General features: G+C 44.4%; 3 protein-coding genes across 9 annotated transcripts; 2 read left to right on the plus strand and 1 right to left on the minus strand.

Annotated features, from left to right (window-relative positions):
• Positions 1-3,513: 3,513 nt before the first annotated feature.
• LOC100825281 (putative pentatricopeptide repeat-containing protein At1g56570) lies at positions 3,514-13,232 on the plus strand. Of its 7 annotated transcripts, none has more exons than XM_024459253.1 (6): positions 3,514-4,037; positions 4,644-5,940; positions 6,637-6,837; positions 10,536-10,613; positions 10,712-10,794; positions 12,691-13,232. In XM_024459253.1, the coding sequence occupies exons 1-2, from the start codon at positions 3,531-3,533 to the stop codon at positions 5,829-5,831; spliced, it is 1,695 nt and encodes a 564-aa protein (XP_024315021.1). In that variant the 5' UTR covers positions 3,514-3,530; the 3' UTR covers positions 5,832-5,940; positions 6,637-6,837; positions 10,536-10,613; positions 10,712-10,794; positions 12,691-13,232. The 7 variants fall into 7 exon arrangements, with proteins under 7 accessions (XP_024315021.1, XP_024315024.1, XP_024315022.1 ...); XM_024459256.1 differs by having other exon boundaries at positions 12,698-13,232; XM_024459254.1 differs by having other exon boundaries at positions 10,688-13,232.
• LOC100828591 (probable glycerol-3-phosphate acyltransferase 3) lies at positions 6,934-9,927 on the minus strand. Its single transcript, XM_014899572.2, has 2 exons — positions 8,866-9,927; positions 6,934-8,037 (listed from the first exon to the last, which is right to left on the minus strand). The coding sequence occupies exons 1-2, from the start codon at positions 9,562-9,564 to the stop codon at positions 7,141-7,143; spliced, it is 1,596 nt and encodes a 531-aa protein (XP_014755058.1). The 5' UTR covers positions 9,565-9,927; the 3' UTR covers positions 6,934-7,140.
• Positions 13,233-13,617: 385 nt separating the features above from the next.
• Positions 13,618-16,728, plus strand: LOC100828888. The gene is made up of 3 exons (XM_003567529.4): positions 13,618-13,779; positions 13,855-14,006; positions 16,374-16,728. The coding sequence occupies exons 1-3, from the start codon at positions 13,686-13,688 to the stop codon at positions 16,443-16,445; spliced, it is 318 nt and encodes a 105-aa protein (XP_003567577.1). The 5' UTR covers positions 13,618-13,685; the 3' UTR covers positions 16,446-16,728.
• Positions 16,729-17,717: the final 989 nt, after the last annotated feature.

Below are 17,717 nucleotides of genomic sequence, written 5' to 3' on the forward strand. Positions count from 1 at the left end.
TGCATTATAATCCGACCAAGCTAATGCCCTAAGTTACGTACGCAGCATTAAACCTGTTGCTGTTGCAGTCTACGTACATTTGATCACCTGCTTTGAAAGTTGAACGCAAAAAGCATTTTGATGATGGCACGCCATCGAACTTTGTTACATTTCGTGAAGGTCCAATTGATATGACTATTTACATGGTGATTTCTACGGTACCCATTGCTCCAGGGGACTAAACGGAGTATCAGTCAAGGGCATTATAGTTTTTTCACGTAAAAAAGCTTTCTTTTACTTTCTTGTGTTCTCCCGATCCCGTGATGCCATCCTCCTACGGCGCCGGCCGCCGCCGGCCGCACCGGCGCACTGCCCGTGACCGTAGGAATCGTGCGCCCTCCCCCGTCCCGAGCCCAACGTCCCGCCTCCACAGCCGAAGTCCCAGCATCCTCTGTGCGTTCTTTTGCGTCGTCGTGAATCAAAGGCGCCGCCTCCCCGTCCCCTATCCGATCACTCCGCGTGCCCACCTGATGGTCCTCACCGTCGCTCGCCATGACTGCCGCCGTCTTTCGGCCGCGTGCCACCCCCATCCTCCTCTAGCGCCGTTGCCGCCCTCCTCTGGCGTGCCCACCGCGCCGCTCGCCGGCGCCGTCACCCTCCGCGTCGCTCGCCGCCCTTCGCGCGCGCCGTTGCGGTCCGCCGGGACGGGGGAGGGGCGATCGCGGGCAAAGGAGGCTGGGACTTCGGCTGGGGAGCGCACGGTCGTCGCCCTCCACGCAGCACGCCGACGCCGTCCTCTTAACGGCAACACGTTCCGCCCTCTGCCGCCCTCCTCCAGCGTGCCGCCACCGCCCCCACGCAGCGCCTGCTGTCCCGCCCAACGAGCTCTGCCCGGTTAGATTTACATATGTAACCTTGCTTCTGATACTCCGCCCAAATACTCCATGTATCTAAACGGGAGTAGTATGGAGTAAAACTAATCTCAACCATTAGATCAAATAAATGGATGGCTCAAATTAATTATGTGATACTGTAGAAGAGCTCATTTACATATACACTGCATGTCATTTTTTAAAATTTTCACTATGCGTACTTTGCGGAATAAATTTCTGGCGGCAAACTGCTTAGCACGAGCGATCGCCTGCACCACCTGGCCCATGCTCGTCCTGCACCGCTGCACGTCATCGTCGCGCCCTGCAAGTGCTCCTGTAGCACACCTCCACGTCTCTTCCCCATCACACGCGCCACCGCGGCTCCTCTCATCGACCTGACGGGGGGTTCTGCTCGAATGTGTGTGTTTTCTTGTTTTTGTGTTTTTCATTTTCAAGTTCATCAAATTCAAAAAAGTGAAAAGCAAAAGCTCTAAAACCCAAAAGTTTCAAGAACTAAATGTTGAGAAAACTAAAAGTTAGAAAACTCAATGGTGACGAAATCAAAAGTTTGGTAAACAAAAAGTGAAGAGGTTGAGAAAAAAAAAACTTGTTTCCGACCGTCCATTTTGGTCTGGTCATAAATTCCGCGTCCGAGCTCCGCCAATCGTCTTCCCATGTTCAAGAACTTAATATGTGAGCTTAATATGACATTTTCATGTGTGAAAAGTCTAAATTGTACTTCCATGGTATTTTGTTTTTTTTCAACCGGAGTCCGAAGACTCAATCCATTGATTAAGAAGAAGAGAATTGCCGAGTTAATTAAATGGAAAACCGGACGAAAACCGTTACAACCATCCATGGCGCAATCAACAAGACCGCACACAGACACGCTGGCCGACCTGGCCACCCACACTCACTCCACGCGCTACAAAAAGAAAGTTGCTGTCGAAGTTGTATGCAGAAGTCATCGTCATCACACAAACACTCCTCCTGAGCTGGCGACTCCGACTCCACCCACCAACGCCCAAGAACGGGTCCCAACTTCTGTAGACGCCCAAGCTTGCATCGGCCCATGCCAAACAGTCGACCACCCATGCTAGCGACCAAGAGGCGTGATTCTGATGGCGAGCTTCAAAGGAGCATACGCAAAGCTTGCGCCGAACAAGACCCACACAGACCGGACCACCCATCACCAAGTCATTGTCATCACACATCACTCCTCTGAGCTGGCGACTCCGACTTTCCAACGACGAAGGAAAACCGACACTGGAGAGCTGTCGAACACGCCGGAAGGACCGACTACCAAGACCATCTCCGCAGCCCAAAATCGTCTCAACATCACCGTCACAGCCGCAAAAGACGCCAACGAACCCCACGCAGCCCCACAACCACTGGTCCCACGGCCGGTGCAAAACTCCAAAAGCGACACGCCACCAAGGAGGAGAGCAACGCAAAGAGTGCCGCCATTGCCGATCCGAGCCACCGAATCTAAGGTTTCCCCTCGAGCACAGCAAGCGCGGGGAAGAGCAAAAAATGCCATAGCAACGATGCCTCCAAGGAGGTGAACGACGCCCACGGACGTCGCCATCGTTGCCCCCGACCAAGGCTGGAGCATGGCTTTCACCGAGGCCTGCTCCACCCACTCCCCACACCAGCGGCAGCGGCCAATCAAACCTGCAACACGGCCACACACACACCCACAAAGGAGTGGCGCCACAAGCATAGGCACAGAAGTCGCCCAACCCGCAGATGCCAATCCTCACGCGAAAGGAACTTCAACGCGGGCCGCCGGGAAGACAGAGGGCACATCCAGCATCCACCAGAGGACCCTTCGTCTGCCACCACACTGAAAGCACCGCCACCCACCGACACATCACCAACCACCACCGGCAGCCGACCCAGCCCAGGCCCGATCCGGCCTGACCGACCCTCACGCAGGGTGCCTAGCCCAGATCCGGCCACCAGCAACGGCCGTTGCTGCTCCACCGCGCCCGAAGCATCGCCCGTCGCCGCAAGCATAGCACCTGGCCCTCCCCAGCCGCAACAGGAACTGCAGTGGCCAGATCTGGACTAGGAGCCATGGCCTAGAGTCCCCCCAAGCCTCCTCCTCCACCTCGCTGCGCTGCCAAGCAACAGCAGCCAAGCCTCCTCGCAGCCCCCAGCAGGGCACCGAGATCCAGCCCCCGCCCCCGTCCGTGCGTGGCTGCGCTCCAGCCGCCGCGAACCCGCAGCAAGAGGCCCCGCTGCCGCCATCCTCGATGACCTTGCGGGCTTTCCCGTTAGCCATCTCCGGCAGCGACAAGGGGAAGGGAGGTGGGTGGGGGAGACGGCGGCCTAGTTGGTGAGTCGCCTCCCGTGTCGTCCCGGCTGGGGAGCGACGCCAGAGTTACCACTTCCAATGGTATTTTGTTTGGACATAACAGAGTATTAGTAACCTTGAAATTTGACTTTAGTCGTGTTTGATCAAACCAACAAAAATTGATAAACTCCGTTGTAATGGAGGCGTCGGGCAAAAAACAAAAGAAGGGAACAACGTGGCTCCCAAGGGCTTTTTGATTTGGTTGCATTTTGCAAATTGTACATTTTTCATAGGCCATCACTGTGCGCCGGCCCACCAGACTTTTCTTGTGCAGATTAAGACGAGTTGAATTCAACCCAGTAACCCGGTAAGAAAATCCAATGGCTCAGAAGCACGCGACCACCCTCATCAAATCACTGTGCGCCGGCGGCGCGCTCCGCCACGCACGGGCGGTGTTCGACGAAATGCCCGACCGGGACGTCGTGGCGTGGACGGCCATGCTCTCCGGTTACGCCTCCAACGGCTGCCACAGCTACGCGCTGGACCTCTTTCGGCGCATGCTCGCGGCGGGCGTCGGTCCCAATGAGTTCACGCTGTCCAGCGTCCTGACCGCGTGCCGTGGCGGCGCGGCGGACGGCGGTTGCGAGCCGTCATCGTTGCACGCCGTCGCGGTGCGTCGGGGCGTGGATCACATGCCGTACGTAGTGAACGCGCTCATCGAGGCCTACGCATCCTGCGAGGAGGGCGTGGGCGTGGAGGAATCGAGGAAGCTGTTTGATGCGTTGGGGAGCGGACGCACGGCCGCGTCGTGGACGTCGATGGTCGCAGGATACTCCCGGTGGGGGCAGGAGCAGACGGGGCTACAGTTATTCCAAACGATGATTCAGGTGGGGATATATCCGACTGTTCTGCTGTATAACGGCCATCCATTAGCTATGCTGCTCTGCTCTGCTCTGCACCAATTCGTATCAATTATCAGTGTTTCTAATCCGAACAGTGAACATCTTTTGTTGCTGATGAGGCTTTTCGTGTGTGATGTGATGACAGCAAATATACATACCTATGGAACCAGTTAAACAGTACTAGGTTTGGTCATCGTATAAAGAGGGTATCTAGATTGGCCACATAAAAATGGTGTCTATATTCATTATGTAGTATGCTATTTTAATGTCTAATGTTTTCCAACTTCAAAACAGTAGCTTTTGAAGTGTTATCCTGAGAACTGTATGAATGCTCTCTTGCCCAGAGCGACTTATATTTGAAATCGGAGGCTTCTAAAAGTTCTAGACTTTGGATAGTTTGGACGTTAGTATAAGTTGACTTCTTGTACAGTGGTAACTAACAGATTAACAGTTGACAATACAAGTAGCGAGACATATTACTAGTTTTATCCATTTATGTTGTGGTATTATTGATATAGCTCATGTGATGAATTTCCTGCCAATCAAGCATTTATTTTCATGGCTCATTACCTGCTGTTTCTATTAGTGCAGGATGGCATTGAACTGAGCCCGTTTACATGCTCTATTGCACTCCATGCATGCGCTTCAATAGCCAACTTATGTGTCGGACAGCAACTTCATGTACTGTGCCTAAGGAAAGCTTTCAATGCAAACCTCACTGTTGCCAATTCTCTGATCGACATGTACTGCAGTTGTGCAAACCTTTTGGATGCAAGGAGGCTTTTTGATGAAATTCCCGAGAGGAATTTGGTCACCTGGAATACCATGATTGCTTGGTATAGCCAATGCAATCATCTAATGGCCTTGCAGCTTCTTCGTGAAATGAACCTTCAGCCAAATTGTTTTACCCTGACTAGCATTACATCAGCCTGTGCTGGTCTTGCATCTCTGAGATTCGGGCAGCAGGTCCACGGGGCTGCGCTACGGAGAAACTATGGCAAGGACCTACAAATGTGCAATGCTCTTGTGGACATGTACTCTAAGTGTGGGAGCATAGCCAATGCAAAGAAAATGTTCAACATGATGGATTACAAGGACAAATTATCATGGACATCAATGATCACTGGGTATGGAATGAATGGGTACGCAAATGAGTCCATACAACTTTTCACTTCCATGATACATGCTGGAGTGCACCCTGACCATGTTGTGTTCCTGGGCCTGATATGTGCTTGCAACCATGGTGGTTTAGTAGATGAAGGATGGAACTTCTTCAGGTCAATGACTTCTGAGTATAATTTGCAGCCCAACAAGGAGATTTACGGCTGTGTCACCAATCTCCTTGCTCGTGCAGGGAGGCTGAGAGAAGCATTTGACCTTATCCATAGAATGCCATTTGCTCCTGATGAAACTGTCTGGGGAGCATTGCTTGGTGCCTGCAAGATGCACAAGAATGTGGAGCTCGGGAGATTGGCTGCAAGGAAGATCATCGAGATCAATCCTGATAGGGCGAAGACTTACGTCCTACTTGCGAATATATATGCTGCAGGTAACAAATGGGGTGAGTATGCTGACACAAGGAGGCTGTTGAGAGGCATAGGGAGCAGGAAGGAGGCTGGAACAAGTTGGATAGATGTAACTGATAAGATCTATAGCTTCACCACAGCTGATAGTAGCAGCCCTCAAGTTAGTTTGGCAGATGAGGTATTGCAGATCTTGGCTCGACACATGCATGAAGCTTTAGCAGATTCTTCTCACAAAGTTTTCAGAGTTGCATGATTAATTTGTGCTTGGAGGGTTTATCAGTCGGAACAAAACACTTGCAGAAATAGATATCAGAAGTTCAGGCAAATTATTGTAAACTCAATTTAGAGAAAATTCAGCGCAGGTACATTTCAGCAGATGCAACCCTTTTTTTTTTTGAGAAAACAACACATTAAGTATTTACCGGACAGAAAAAAATCTTCTGGGAAAAGCAAATGTACATGCAAGAGTGGGTGCTCGAGTACAAGTTTAGGTAATTGTACATTTTTACCTGCAAAAATATAACTGTACCTGTAAAATTCTTAAAAACAAATATTCATACATGTGTTCCTGCAAAAGAATCATGGAAAATATGAACAATTTGTGTTGCACAAAAAAGACAACTGGCTGCAATTACACACTTCAAAAAGTTTTACCTCATGTTTGATCTTTCTTTTTTTTGCATGAACGAACTTTGCATGTGCTCATGTTATAACATGATGCAAATATATAAATATTTTTTTAAAGAATTTTAAGATGCACAAGGAGGTAAAACCTAAATTCAGTTTTGAATGCTGTATGAAATTCTTGTACCAGCATATATAAATATGAGTGATAAGAACAAAAGAGTCAAGGCAAAAACTGATTACATTTTGTACTGAACTTAGTCAGGGGTTTCCATGAAATGCTATTGAAATTAACAGAGATGCCTGATTCAGTATTGGTTTATTGTTGGATTATGTCAATCCACCCAGCCTTCCAATCTGCTTCTGGTGATTATGAGATGGCGGGTCTTTCTTTGTCTATTTTTAGTTATGGTTTACAGTGTTTCTTTATACAGATGCAGTGTTCTTCCAGTAAATGTTTTGATAATCGGGCAGTGAAATCTGGGTGGAAGCGGCACTAGCTCCTTTGCTGCACTTATCAAATAGCTAGTGATGGAAAGAAAACTGCCACAGTGAGTTATGCAGTAAGTATGGCTGCTCTAACTACGGTCTGAATTTGAAGTCCTATGTTCTGCATATATGTGATGCTATGTTAGGTACTACTCTTTTTGGTTGTTAAAATACACTTTTTCATATTTTAATTCTGTGCATTTATAAAAGTTCTGTAATCTTAAAACCTTGTGCAAGAACTATTCAGTACATAAGTTCATAAGTTCTCTTAATAATCCAACAAAATGTAACTCTTATCTCTCTAAGAACACACAATGAGATCTCCTGAAGTTGTGCACATGTATAAAACTTAAAAGCAATCTATAAAATTCTCAGATGTTATACATGACAAACACATATGATTTCACTGTCACAAGCTAGCAACGTGATATGTTCACAATTTAGGAACTTCACTGCTTTTCATCAGCAAGCCCTTCATTTCCTGCCAGCGTCAAGTACTTGTCCCTACGGGTGAGCTTGGTTGATTGAAACCCAAGAACATTACCAATCTCACCCTGCATCAGGTTGGCCACCTCGTAGCTCTCACATCTCTTCCCTTCGATCATCATCCTGGTTGGCATCTTGTCCATGAACTGAACGTCATAAGCCGGACGTGGGTTCATGAAGTAGTAAAAATGGTCCAGATACTTAGACTTGCCGGTGGAGGTTCCATGGAACATGCTGGACCAGTTCACCAGCGCCACTGGGTAGACCTCATCGACGAGCTCGACGAACAGAGGGCTGAACCGGAGCAGGTATGGCTCCCGGCATGTGGTCCCCTCAGGGCAGACGACCAGGTCCCCCTGCTGCAGTGCCTGCTCCATCCTCCTCCTGTCCTCATCTCGGTTTCGGGTTAGCTTGACAGTCCTGATTGGTGATAGGAGCTCGCTTACACGGCTGACACTATATGTGACGGCTGATACCTGCTTATTCAGCATTGCTGAGATATAGATTGGGTCGAGGAGCGTGCGGTGGTTGCACACATAAAGATGGCCCTGTGAGCTTGGCTGGTCATGAGGTTCACAGCCCACTTGACCAGTGGTGAGAGGGGAGTTGATAACCCGGGTTGTGACTCCGATAACAGACCCGATTGCGACTGAAATAGGATATGGTAGGTTTAGAAAGATAAGTGTTCGGAGCACAGTGAGGGGGAGGGAAAGCGGGAGCCACATGAACATGGCTAGGGTGGCTTGAGGGGTAGGAGAAAACGCCAGCCTGCCATCATGGAAGATCAAGGGCCTTGGGTACTGGTCCCTTGGCAAGGGTGACCATTTTCTCTTCTCTTCTGGTGTCACCAAGTAAACCTCCTGTATTTGAGAAGCAAAACTAGATTATATGTGCTGAATCTGCTTGTAAACAGCTTGCAAACTAAAGTACAGCAAACTACAATCAACAATCTCAGGAAGGTAAATTGTTAGATTAACTCTCTGAACTGCTCGAACTTGAGTCTCCATAGATTTCAGTATTGTCTAAAACTATCACAAATCATTAAAGGAATGCTTTGGTGCTTCCTAACATAGTTTTGTTTTTCGTAGATTCTAAATATCCATGTTTACTTATATATATGATACGTGTGTATTAGTCCTAGCAATAGATTGCCCATGTGGTAAGCTATGCTCGCTAGTTCCAGACATTCAGCTCCATAACCAGTGCAAATCTAGGATGATATGTACATATGGTGGGAGTATGTATTTATACTAATTTCATGGGAATGTGAAAACTGTAAGTTTAACACACATATGTTCAGTATGATGTTAAACCTATGTAACTTTGTGAAATGGTATCTTATTTGGCGACCCCAAGTAACATATTCATATCTTGTTCATGGTTATTTAATTGATCGGCATGCGTCTGCATGCATGATGAAGTATCAACAATCTTGTTCATGATGTTAAACCTATGTACACAACCATGGTGAAGTATCAACAATGAAAACCTATCAGCTTAGATGTTATATCAATTCACCTTATGACCATTTGAAAGATCAGCCAGCGTTCAATGAATCAAGTAACACTTGAATAGATAAAAAAATTCACAAGTTGCAATAAAAACCTATGATCAAATGAAATAAAAGGAGAGGGTAAAAGACATGAGCCAGTATTTTTCAAACAAAGATAGATCATATCGCATCTAACCTTGCACCGAGAGAAAAGCTCATGATGATCATAGCTTGAGCTGCTTCCAAACCATATCATGTCTTCTCCGTCAAGCTTTGCCTGCCCATGCTTTCCTTCACTCTCCTTTTCCAATAAACCAACATAACGCCCTTTCATCATCTTCACTTCCCTTCCCACCACCACCTCCAACCCTGTATACTCCTTAAGAAATGCTTCCACCATAACCCTAGGGATCAACCTACAGACCCCTGCCACTCTCTTCCCCCTTCTCACCACCTCAAGTCCCTCCTTCCCGACATCCTCTAGGAAATACTTCGGCAACGTTGCCCTTGCAACCCTAGTCAGGTCCTCCTCCCTTAACCCCAAGAAGCACACCATGACCATGATCTTTGATTCTACTTCTTGTGTCAGGCAACATAGCAAAGGGTAGAGGCATAGTAGGATGAGGCCTCTTAGGAAACTACCTGCCTCTATAGCAACAAGCATGAAATAAGGGAAGGTAGATGAAGACCTCAGAAGCCCTCCTTCAACATCTAGGATTAGAGTTTTGTTCCGGAGGTGCTCATCGTCTTGTGGTGCTCTTTCGATGATCTTAGCAGTGGTAGATATGTTGTACGAGCTTTGCCAGTGATTATACTGCCCTGGCGGACTCCCTAACCTCCGTCGAACAAAGCAGTAGAAGGCGAGGAAGGATTTGGAGAAGGGCTTTAAATCCATATTTTTGTAGCTTGGATAACAAAGAGTTATGTGTTCTATGTTGGTTCAACCTTGTTTATTTGATGCAGGCTGTAAGGTGCAACCATAAGAGTTCCTCATATATATGCAGATAAGGCCTGTAGTTACATGGTGAAATGGTCATACACAATTGTTGCAAGAAAACCCAGTTGTGATCTCAAATTACAACACGACTTCTTACTTGGCTCAACACTCTTAATTATGTTGCTTGACTGTGCTGTAAAAAGGAACCAGATTTACTTAAGCCTTACTCATCAGTTAGGGACATTGATTTGCTAAGGATTGTAAACATAAATAGATAATGTCTAGTACATAAGAGAAAATGACAAGCAGCTGACCCTAATTTTCACTTGTTCACCTCTCCTGGTGTACGATATGATGTATTTTCTTACTTTTGGGTTCCTAGAGAATTTGAACTTTGACTAGCTCTTTTCGATATTATGCACAGTTCTTTCGCCTGTGTCGCTCGGTACAGCATGCATGAGTGTTTGCTATTCGCGACCATACATAATCTACTCTCCCGTTCGTAAATATAAGAAGTTCTAGCTTTCTCTTAAGTCAAACTTGCTTGACAAAGTTTACAGAAAAATCTAGTAACATCTAGATCTTCAAATTAGTTTATTAAATTGTCATTATATTTTCATAATATACTCGTTTGATATTGTAGATCTTAGTAGGTTTTTGTATAAACTTGATCAAACATTAAGAGGTTTGACTAGGACAAAGCTGTGACTTATTATATTTAGGAATGTAGGGAGCACATAGTATGTTCTAGCCAACTCAATCCCTAGTCTGAGAACATTTGTGGAAATGGAGCAAGACCGTGAAAACCAAAACGAGTAATTTACCATGCTCAAAAGTCACATGATGTAACAGTGGTCAATGCATGTCTCCATTCTGGTGATATTTTAGGTGAAATTATCAGAAATGAAAAAGTAATATGTTTGGTGCAGGCTTGATCTCTTTGTTTCAAACCTGGAAGAAACCTAGCTGAAAACGACCTCTCACCTAAAAGCTAGAGCAATACACAGGTTCGTATCAGCCTGTTGTTGGTGATTGGATTTATCTGTCCATTTGCTTCTACTTTCACTGACTTAAAAAATAGAGTTAAAATCTTAATTGGCTGCAGGCTCTTGATCATCTGTTACTCAATGGCGTATGGACTGCGGAATTCTCGTCGCTTTGTGCTCCTCTTAAAGGCTCCTCTTAAAGGTTGTACTTTGTCGAGCTTCATGCACTAGCCAATGCAACACAAAAATTGATTTGATACACTTCAACCAACCTCCAACACCCCCCCCCCCCTACCAATGTTGTATGGAGTACGGAATTTCCCATTGCTTTGTGCCCCTCACTCAAAAATTGCCCTTTGTCAAGTTTCATGCACTAGCCAATACAGCCAAAAGACCGATCTGATAGAAAAGATTATGCAAACCACTTATACACTTCAACACCCCCTTCACGTGTGATGGGGAAGACAAATCAACACATGCAAACTCAGAAGTATGGCTCAAGATGCCAATACATGGACGGAGGGACAACAACAATTTTAGGATAAATTGCGAAATCCAGGACTTGAACTCAAAACCTTGGCTCTGACACCATGTCTAGCTTCATGCAATAGCCAACACCTCAAAAAACCGAGCCACTAATACACTTCAACACCCTCGTAATGTTTTTTTTGTCATTGTTCATAACTACATAGATGAATAGAATAGGTAAGGGTGGTTTCTGTTAAATGATTTCGTTGGGAGCGGAAAGCATATATATACTTGTGGATCTTCATTTTCAGTACAAATGGTTCAAAAATCATGAATTCACTGAATTGTGTAGAAATTTTGTAAACAGTGTTGTTCCCACATGAAACAAATGGATTGTTTCTAAGTGGTTTGAGTTAATGGAAATTTTTCTATGAAAAATCTCAAGAAAAACGATCCTACAAATCAGACAACACCGGAATTTTCAGGCGACTTTGTAAGAAGCAGTTGACATGTTATTCCTATAGGGTGACCGCCTATCAGGCCTGCTGTTATTCAGCACAACAATTAACTCCAGTTACTATCATTATTATTGTTATTAGAGAATGGTGCCTATGTGTAGTCATTTTAATCAGAGAAGAAAAATATGCTAGTACTCCAGTAAAGAAAGGTAAGTGAAAATATTCAACGGAGCTGAGTGCTGTCGAGTACATGTATGAAAACGGCAGTGTTATCATATTTCCGTATTTGAGTTTCTATACCTATGCATTTCAGTAAATATGTTCTACCTCTATAATGCTTCTAGAATTCTTTCGAAAGCACAAGTGCACTATTTGAATATAGGGTGCATATAATCCTAGAAGAAGATTCGTTCTCACATTATTGTCCTGCTATTGTTTGCCATCCGCCCCTTTGTTCTTTTTCTTCCTTTCCTTTTTATGAACGAGGCATCTGTTCATGAAAGACCTCACCTGTCACCACGAGTTGGCTCATTAGATACGGTATACAATTTGTCAAGTTGTTATATATCTTAAAAAAGCTCAAGATAATCAAGTAGTAAAATCATGGCCTTGGGTCATGTGGAGAACAATCAACCTTCAACTGTGAGAAGAGTTGATCCATATGCACTCCTTTGTGAGTTTGTATGCTTGCCAACTTAAAAAAAATTCTCAAATACAGCTTGGTATTGCAATATGTGAAATTAGAATTTTAGATACATGTCCCCTAGCTAAAAAGAAAAGAATTTTAGATACATATACAAAAATCATTAAAAATTATAATGATATGTGCACTGTACAAAGGAAAAAGATAGTAAGTCGTTATGAAACAGGAAGATGTTCTTGTATTTTTTTTCTATACTATTTTGTACCATACACAGATGATCATATATTTTCACACAATTGTTTTTGTACATGCACCTGAATTAACATTTGTATTTTGTAGCATGATGCTTTTTTTTACGAATGCTTTTAGTTGCTCAAGAGTTAGTAACTGCAGAAGGATGCACATGAACCTAGTTTCAGAATTTAAGCTCTATTAATCATATCCGTAGCTTGTTAGAAGACAAATATATTTGTATCCACAAATCTGCCTTGGCCTAACATAGATTAAGGGCTGTGGATCTGGCGTCTAGGATGCAGATTTTGCTCAGGCAAGTGGTGGCAGAGGAAGGAAGTTGAGGTGGCCACCGCGGAATGGGTGAAGGCGTTTGCTGTGCCAGACGTAATTGGGTTATGGATGCCGGGGCGGCAGACAATGTTGATCCTCAGACGGTCAGAAGTGATCAGAAATGTTGGGTTCTTGAGCCACGTCACACTTCCACATGTGTCGGGCGACTCAAACCTACTCGTCTTATAGCGGTTTTGGCTTCTCTCCCCTTCAGAGGGTGGTGGTGCATGCTTTGGCGAAATTTCATCCGTGCTCCTTCGGATCCTGGCGAGGTCTTTCAAACCCTCTCTAGTGGGTCACGATCACGCCGGGTCTGGCTTTGCTTAGTGGAGGGTGTGATGTGATTTTCGATGTGGCTAGGGTCGTTTTCAGCTGCATCGGCGTGTAGGTGGTGCATTTGTCTCATCGTTTCGATTCTTATGTCAACCTTTGGGGGCTTTGTTCGGTTTTTTCTAATTAACTGTACAATTCTATTTCTTTTATAATGAAATGCATGAACTTTCTGTCCCCATTTGATGTCTTTGAAAAAAAGATAGCTTAAGGTCATTTTGATTTGCGGAACTATTTTCTTATCTCCGTAGAACTGAATTGCTTTTATGAAATTATGAATATGCCATTGACAAGCTGAAATGTGTAATCGCTGAGTCGAGACAGGTCTAGTGACTTTCAGAACATTTTTTCTTCCTCTTCGTGGTGCGTGCTACAAATGGTGAAAATAGCTGCTATATATAAAATAAAAATATATTGTTATTAAAAAGCAAGGTTTCTTTCAGAAGGAAAAAGAAGACTTGAAAGGTTTTTTTTTTTTTGAGAAAAGGAAGTCGCGTGACTCAGCGGCATAAAACAGTCGCAACTGCGCTAAATTGGGCTTCTTGCATCGGCCCAAATGAAGCATCAAGGTCATAAGCCCGTATAACCCCTTAAGCCCTCGCCTCCGCCTTCCCCACATTTCCTCTCCCCATGGCCCTCGCGTGTGCATCGCATGTGCGCCGCCTCCTCCTCCAATCCGGCGCCGGAGCTCCGGCGAGATCCTTCTACTCTCAACCCTACCAAGGTAGACTTATATTCCTCCTGATCCGTGAACTCGGTGTTTCTGTTTTGGTGAATGGAATTGAATTCATGCGCGCAGCCAAGGTCGGCGTAGTGGAGTTCTTGAGCGGGGTTGGCAAGGGGGTGGAGACGCACGCCGCGAAGCTGGAGGAGGCCGTAGGCGGCGATCTCCAGAGGCTTCTCGAGACCCGCACGCTACGGCTCAAGAAGCTCGGCGTCCCCTGCAAGCATGTGCGTATTCTCCCTGCCCCAGGCATCCCTTTGATTTTGTTCATGTGTCATTTGTAGTCTAAGAGCGGGCTTGGTGTGATTGTTGGCAATGCTAGTTTCCACGTCTTCGGGTATTTGGTTTGATTAGGTTCATATATCAAATTTTGGGACTTGTGATACTGAACCTGGCCGAGAAGATGGTCTTTCCTGGCGATGGTCTGAATCTGACGCCTACCTGGCCAAGTAGACTACAAGCCACTCTTTGCTGGGCAGGTCACTTTTCCCCTGAGGTAGCAGAATTAGGAATGTTGGGCACCTCCGAAAGGCAATATTTTCCTGTAGTTAGCTGTTGCTAATCACTTCTTGTGTGTCGTTGTCCGCCACAGCCTGCCACATGACTGCTGTGCAATCAAACTGAGGAGACGATGTCTCACCTGCTGATAGACTGCGTGTTCTCCCAGGATCTCTGGTACCGGCTGCTCAAGGAGTTTGGGATCCAAGCCTCGGAGCGAACTGGTCTCCATGCTAAGGATGTTACATAATGCACTCCCATTTTTTTAGAAACACTGAGTATAACACACACACACACTCACTCAGCGCCTAACAAAGTCAAGATTGGTGTAGCCTCAAGATTAACAAAGTCAAGTAGACAGCACTGCTGCCTAACTATTGATGGTATGTCGCTTAGCGCTGAAAGAATAATCCACCTTGATGATACGCACAACGTGACGAACCTGGGGTTTGATCCCTGTACAACCACCTCACTAACCACCCAACCCAAGCTTGATTCTCAGGGTGTGTGCTCCTTGATCATCGTAAGTCTTAACTATGTGAAGGATTTGGCAACTTCGAAATTCATGTATCTTCAATGGTGATTTGCCCAACTGCCAGGGCCTGGTTGAATTGATTCTTGACGAGGCAGCTCTCTGGAGATTGGCGGGAACCAAAGTACTCATGAATCTGCGATTTCATTCCCAAACCCGATGCTCAGAGCCTCAGAGTGTACTAATTCAGCTTTGTTCTTATCTTAGTTTTTTTCTTTCTTTTTTGTGTTCTGATTGTTTTGTTTTCGGTCGTTGCCACTGTTGGTGGTTTGTCTATTTTTTGTGTCTTGTTCAAGGTTCATCTAGGTCAAATATGACACTGATTTGGATTGTTCTTCAGAGAAAAAAAAAGATTTGATGCTTGGATAAGAGTCTGCGTGTTAGCTTAATTTAGTACTCTGTATTAGATATTTAGATCATTTGGACATGGGTTAGTTAATCTCTAATTTTTGGGTTATATTTGTACATAAACCAGGGAATTTTGTTATGCTTTCTGTGGAATTATAGTTGCGTGGGTCAGTGTCAGAGAACCTGTTGTGAATTATTCCATGGAGAATTTCTTTTTAGCTGTAGCTCGCTTCTTCAGATCAGAGACCTTTGGCTAATTCAGCAATACAGTTAGATATTTTACGATTTCTGGTGCACTGAATTAGCTGAAGTAAACTCAGCAATACTAAGTTTAACATCTTGAGACGTTTCAAGTGCAAATAGACTAAAATCTTACCTTTTCCACTTTAATCGTATAAAAACTCCGTCACACCTTCAGACTGTATAACTTGTTGATTTGGCACAAATCAGTGAGATGAGAATAAATATTGAATACATTTTCTTTAAATATGCGGTGTTTTTTGGTCCGTAGCAACACATGGGTATTGTACTAGTGTAGTCCAAATTTTCTATGTGGAAGTCAAGAATGTGTTTTTGTATTGCATTTTATAGAGGCGAAGCTTTGGCATAAGCAGTCCTATTGGGCTTACAGAATTTTTTGAAGGGAATGCTTATGCATTTAAATAACACCATTGGGGTTGCAAACATGTATTATGAACCAGATGAAGCCATTTTTATTGCCTAGAAGTACAGTTCATGGAACTTCTGACTTCTGAGTGCCTTCAGGGTAATCCCTTGTGAAATTCACTGGTAGCATACTGTGATGCTTGGGGTGCCATTTAGTCGACTGTTATGTTTCTTGGGAAGTAGGTAGCCTTTTACGTTATCGATAGCATTTAGCAACTTCTTATGTCACAAAGATCTGTTAGATATATGGATTCTGCAGTAATATTGTTAGTGGCGTTCTAAATAACAGCAGCTTGAAAGTGCATATGTGCTCACTAAAAGCATTTAAGGTGGTCCACATATCAAGTTCGTTAATCCAGATAAATTCTTAAAGATATTTGACTGCTTACCAACTGTTAATCGCTATCAGTAACATGCCACGACTTGAGCTGGGGGAGTCTTGGTCTTTGGAAGCCCCATGGTGTATTTTCATGTGGTTAAGATATCGTACTATTATGTTTGAGATAAATCATTTATCTTACTTATTTTGGTTTCTTGCTCTGTGGTGCAGAGGAAGTTGATTTTGAGTTTTGCTCACAAGTACCGCCTTGGTCTTTGGAAGCCCCCAGCAAAAGTGCAATGAAGTATGTTTGTTTATCAAGTGCCCACTTTGAACATGTGAGGCATTAATAGTGGTGATGCAATTCCAAATGCCACAATCTGAATGTTATCTGACCATGCTGTTTGCAACCCGTCAATTGCACGATATTAGCCTTTTCGTCTCATGTATACTACAAATCCAACCAATAACGGGCCCTTTTGATGGCAAATTTATCTCCGAAATTGTCTAGAAGGTTGCCTTGTTAGAGAAAGTATTATCACTTAATCGTTCTAAAATCATTCGGTTTACATGCTTCGCTTTTCAACTATTTTCTCAATCGTTTGTTGCGTGTACGAGCAATCCATCTCTATTTCGCATCTTTGAACGGGTTAGCCTATGGTGTATGTATGTTGGCAATGATAGATGTATCTCCTGTCAATGTTATAAAAATGTTGATTTGCCCATGATTTTAGTTACTTAATTAACAGCGTTTTGTCAGACTTAGGAGAGTGAGAGTTTAGAACAAGTACCCCTCCGTCGTGGATTGCATAAGAATTTATACAAATTCACGTTACTTACTTATTTCGGCACGTTGGAAGTAGTTGATTATAAAAATGTTACAGTGGACATGGCAGTTTAGCTTAGTAAAGGGTTTAAGTGGGACAAGTTGCGGCAAAGCTAAGCCGGTTTATGCAGCAGCCACTAAGCATTTCTCCTCGCGAAGGCTGCTTCCTGCTTAATGTACAGCCAAAAGCACTTGCATACCGTAGCATAGTGACTGAGCGTGAAGTAAGATGTGTGAGATTTAGTATAAAATTAGTAACAGTACTTTCTCCATCCCAAAATAAATGATGTGTATATAAATTCACGTTGCTTATTTAGGTGACGGAGGGAGTACTAAATCGCCGACACTTGTCATGCATTTGAGGGAGTAAGTGTATCAGATTTGGTACAACTTCGTACTTCCTTCGTTCAACAAGGATGTCTCAACTTTGACTAAATTTGAATGTATTTATACACTAAGTTATGTTTAGATACATCCAAATTTTGACAAACTTGAGACATGTTTTGTTGGACGGAGGGGATAGTAGATTTGTTCTATATATCATACACATATTATGGATCAGAGCGAGGAGTATCCGCACTTATCTTCTATTCGGATTCCCACGTTGGTACCAAATTACAACTTTTGTGGTTTGTGGACATTCAGCTTTTCGGTACCAAAGTCATCCGCAGGCCGCGGCTGATCAGTTCGTTACCAAAGTTATTCACACACATAGGTACTCCGTACGAGCGTCGGTAAAATACTAAAAT

This window comes from Brachypodium distachyon, chromosome 2 (genome assembly GCF_000005505.3).
Source record: "Brachypodium distachyon strain Bd21 chromosome 2, Brachypodium_distachyon_v3.0, whole genome shotgun sequence".
Lineage (NCBI taxonomy): Eukaryota > Viridiplantae > Streptophyta > Magnoliopsida > Poales > Poaceae > Brachypodium > Brachypodium distachyon.

What these genes read in the sequence shown, in the direction of transcription:
- LOC100825281 (XM_024459254.1), top strand. Translation starts at nt 3,531, where the DNA reads ATGGCTCAGAAGCACGCGACCACCCTCATCAAATCACTGTGCGCCGGC. An exon ending in TATTCCAAACGATGATTCAG is followed by an intron (nt 4,038 to 4,643) that starts GTGGGGATATAT and finishes CTATTAGTGCAG; the next exon opens with GATGGCATTGAACTGAGCCC.
- LOC100828591 (XM_014899572.2), bottom strand. Translation starts at nt 9,564, where the DNA reads ATGGATTTAAAGCCCTTCTCCAAATCCTTCCTCGCCTTCTACTGCTTT. An exon ending in AGCTTTTCTCTCGGTGCAAG is followed by an intron (nt 8,038 to 8,865) that starts GTTAGATGCGAT and finishes TCTCAAATACAG; the next exon opens with GAGGTTTACTTGGTGACACC.
- LOC100828888 (XM_003567529.4), top strand. Translation starts at nt 13,686, where the DNA reads ATGGCCCTCGCGTGTGCATCGCATGTGCGCCGCCTCCTCCTCCAATCC. An exon ending in CTACTCTCAACCCTACCAAG is followed by an intron (nt 13,780 to 13,854) that starts GTAGACTTATAT and finishes TCATGCGCGCAG; the next exon opens with CCAAGGTCGGCGTAGTGGAG. An exon ending in TCGGCGTCCCCTGCAAGCAT is followed by an intron (nt 14,007 to 16,373) that starts GTGCGTATTCTC and finishes TCTGTGGTGCAG; the next exon opens with AGGAAGTTGATTTTGAGTTT.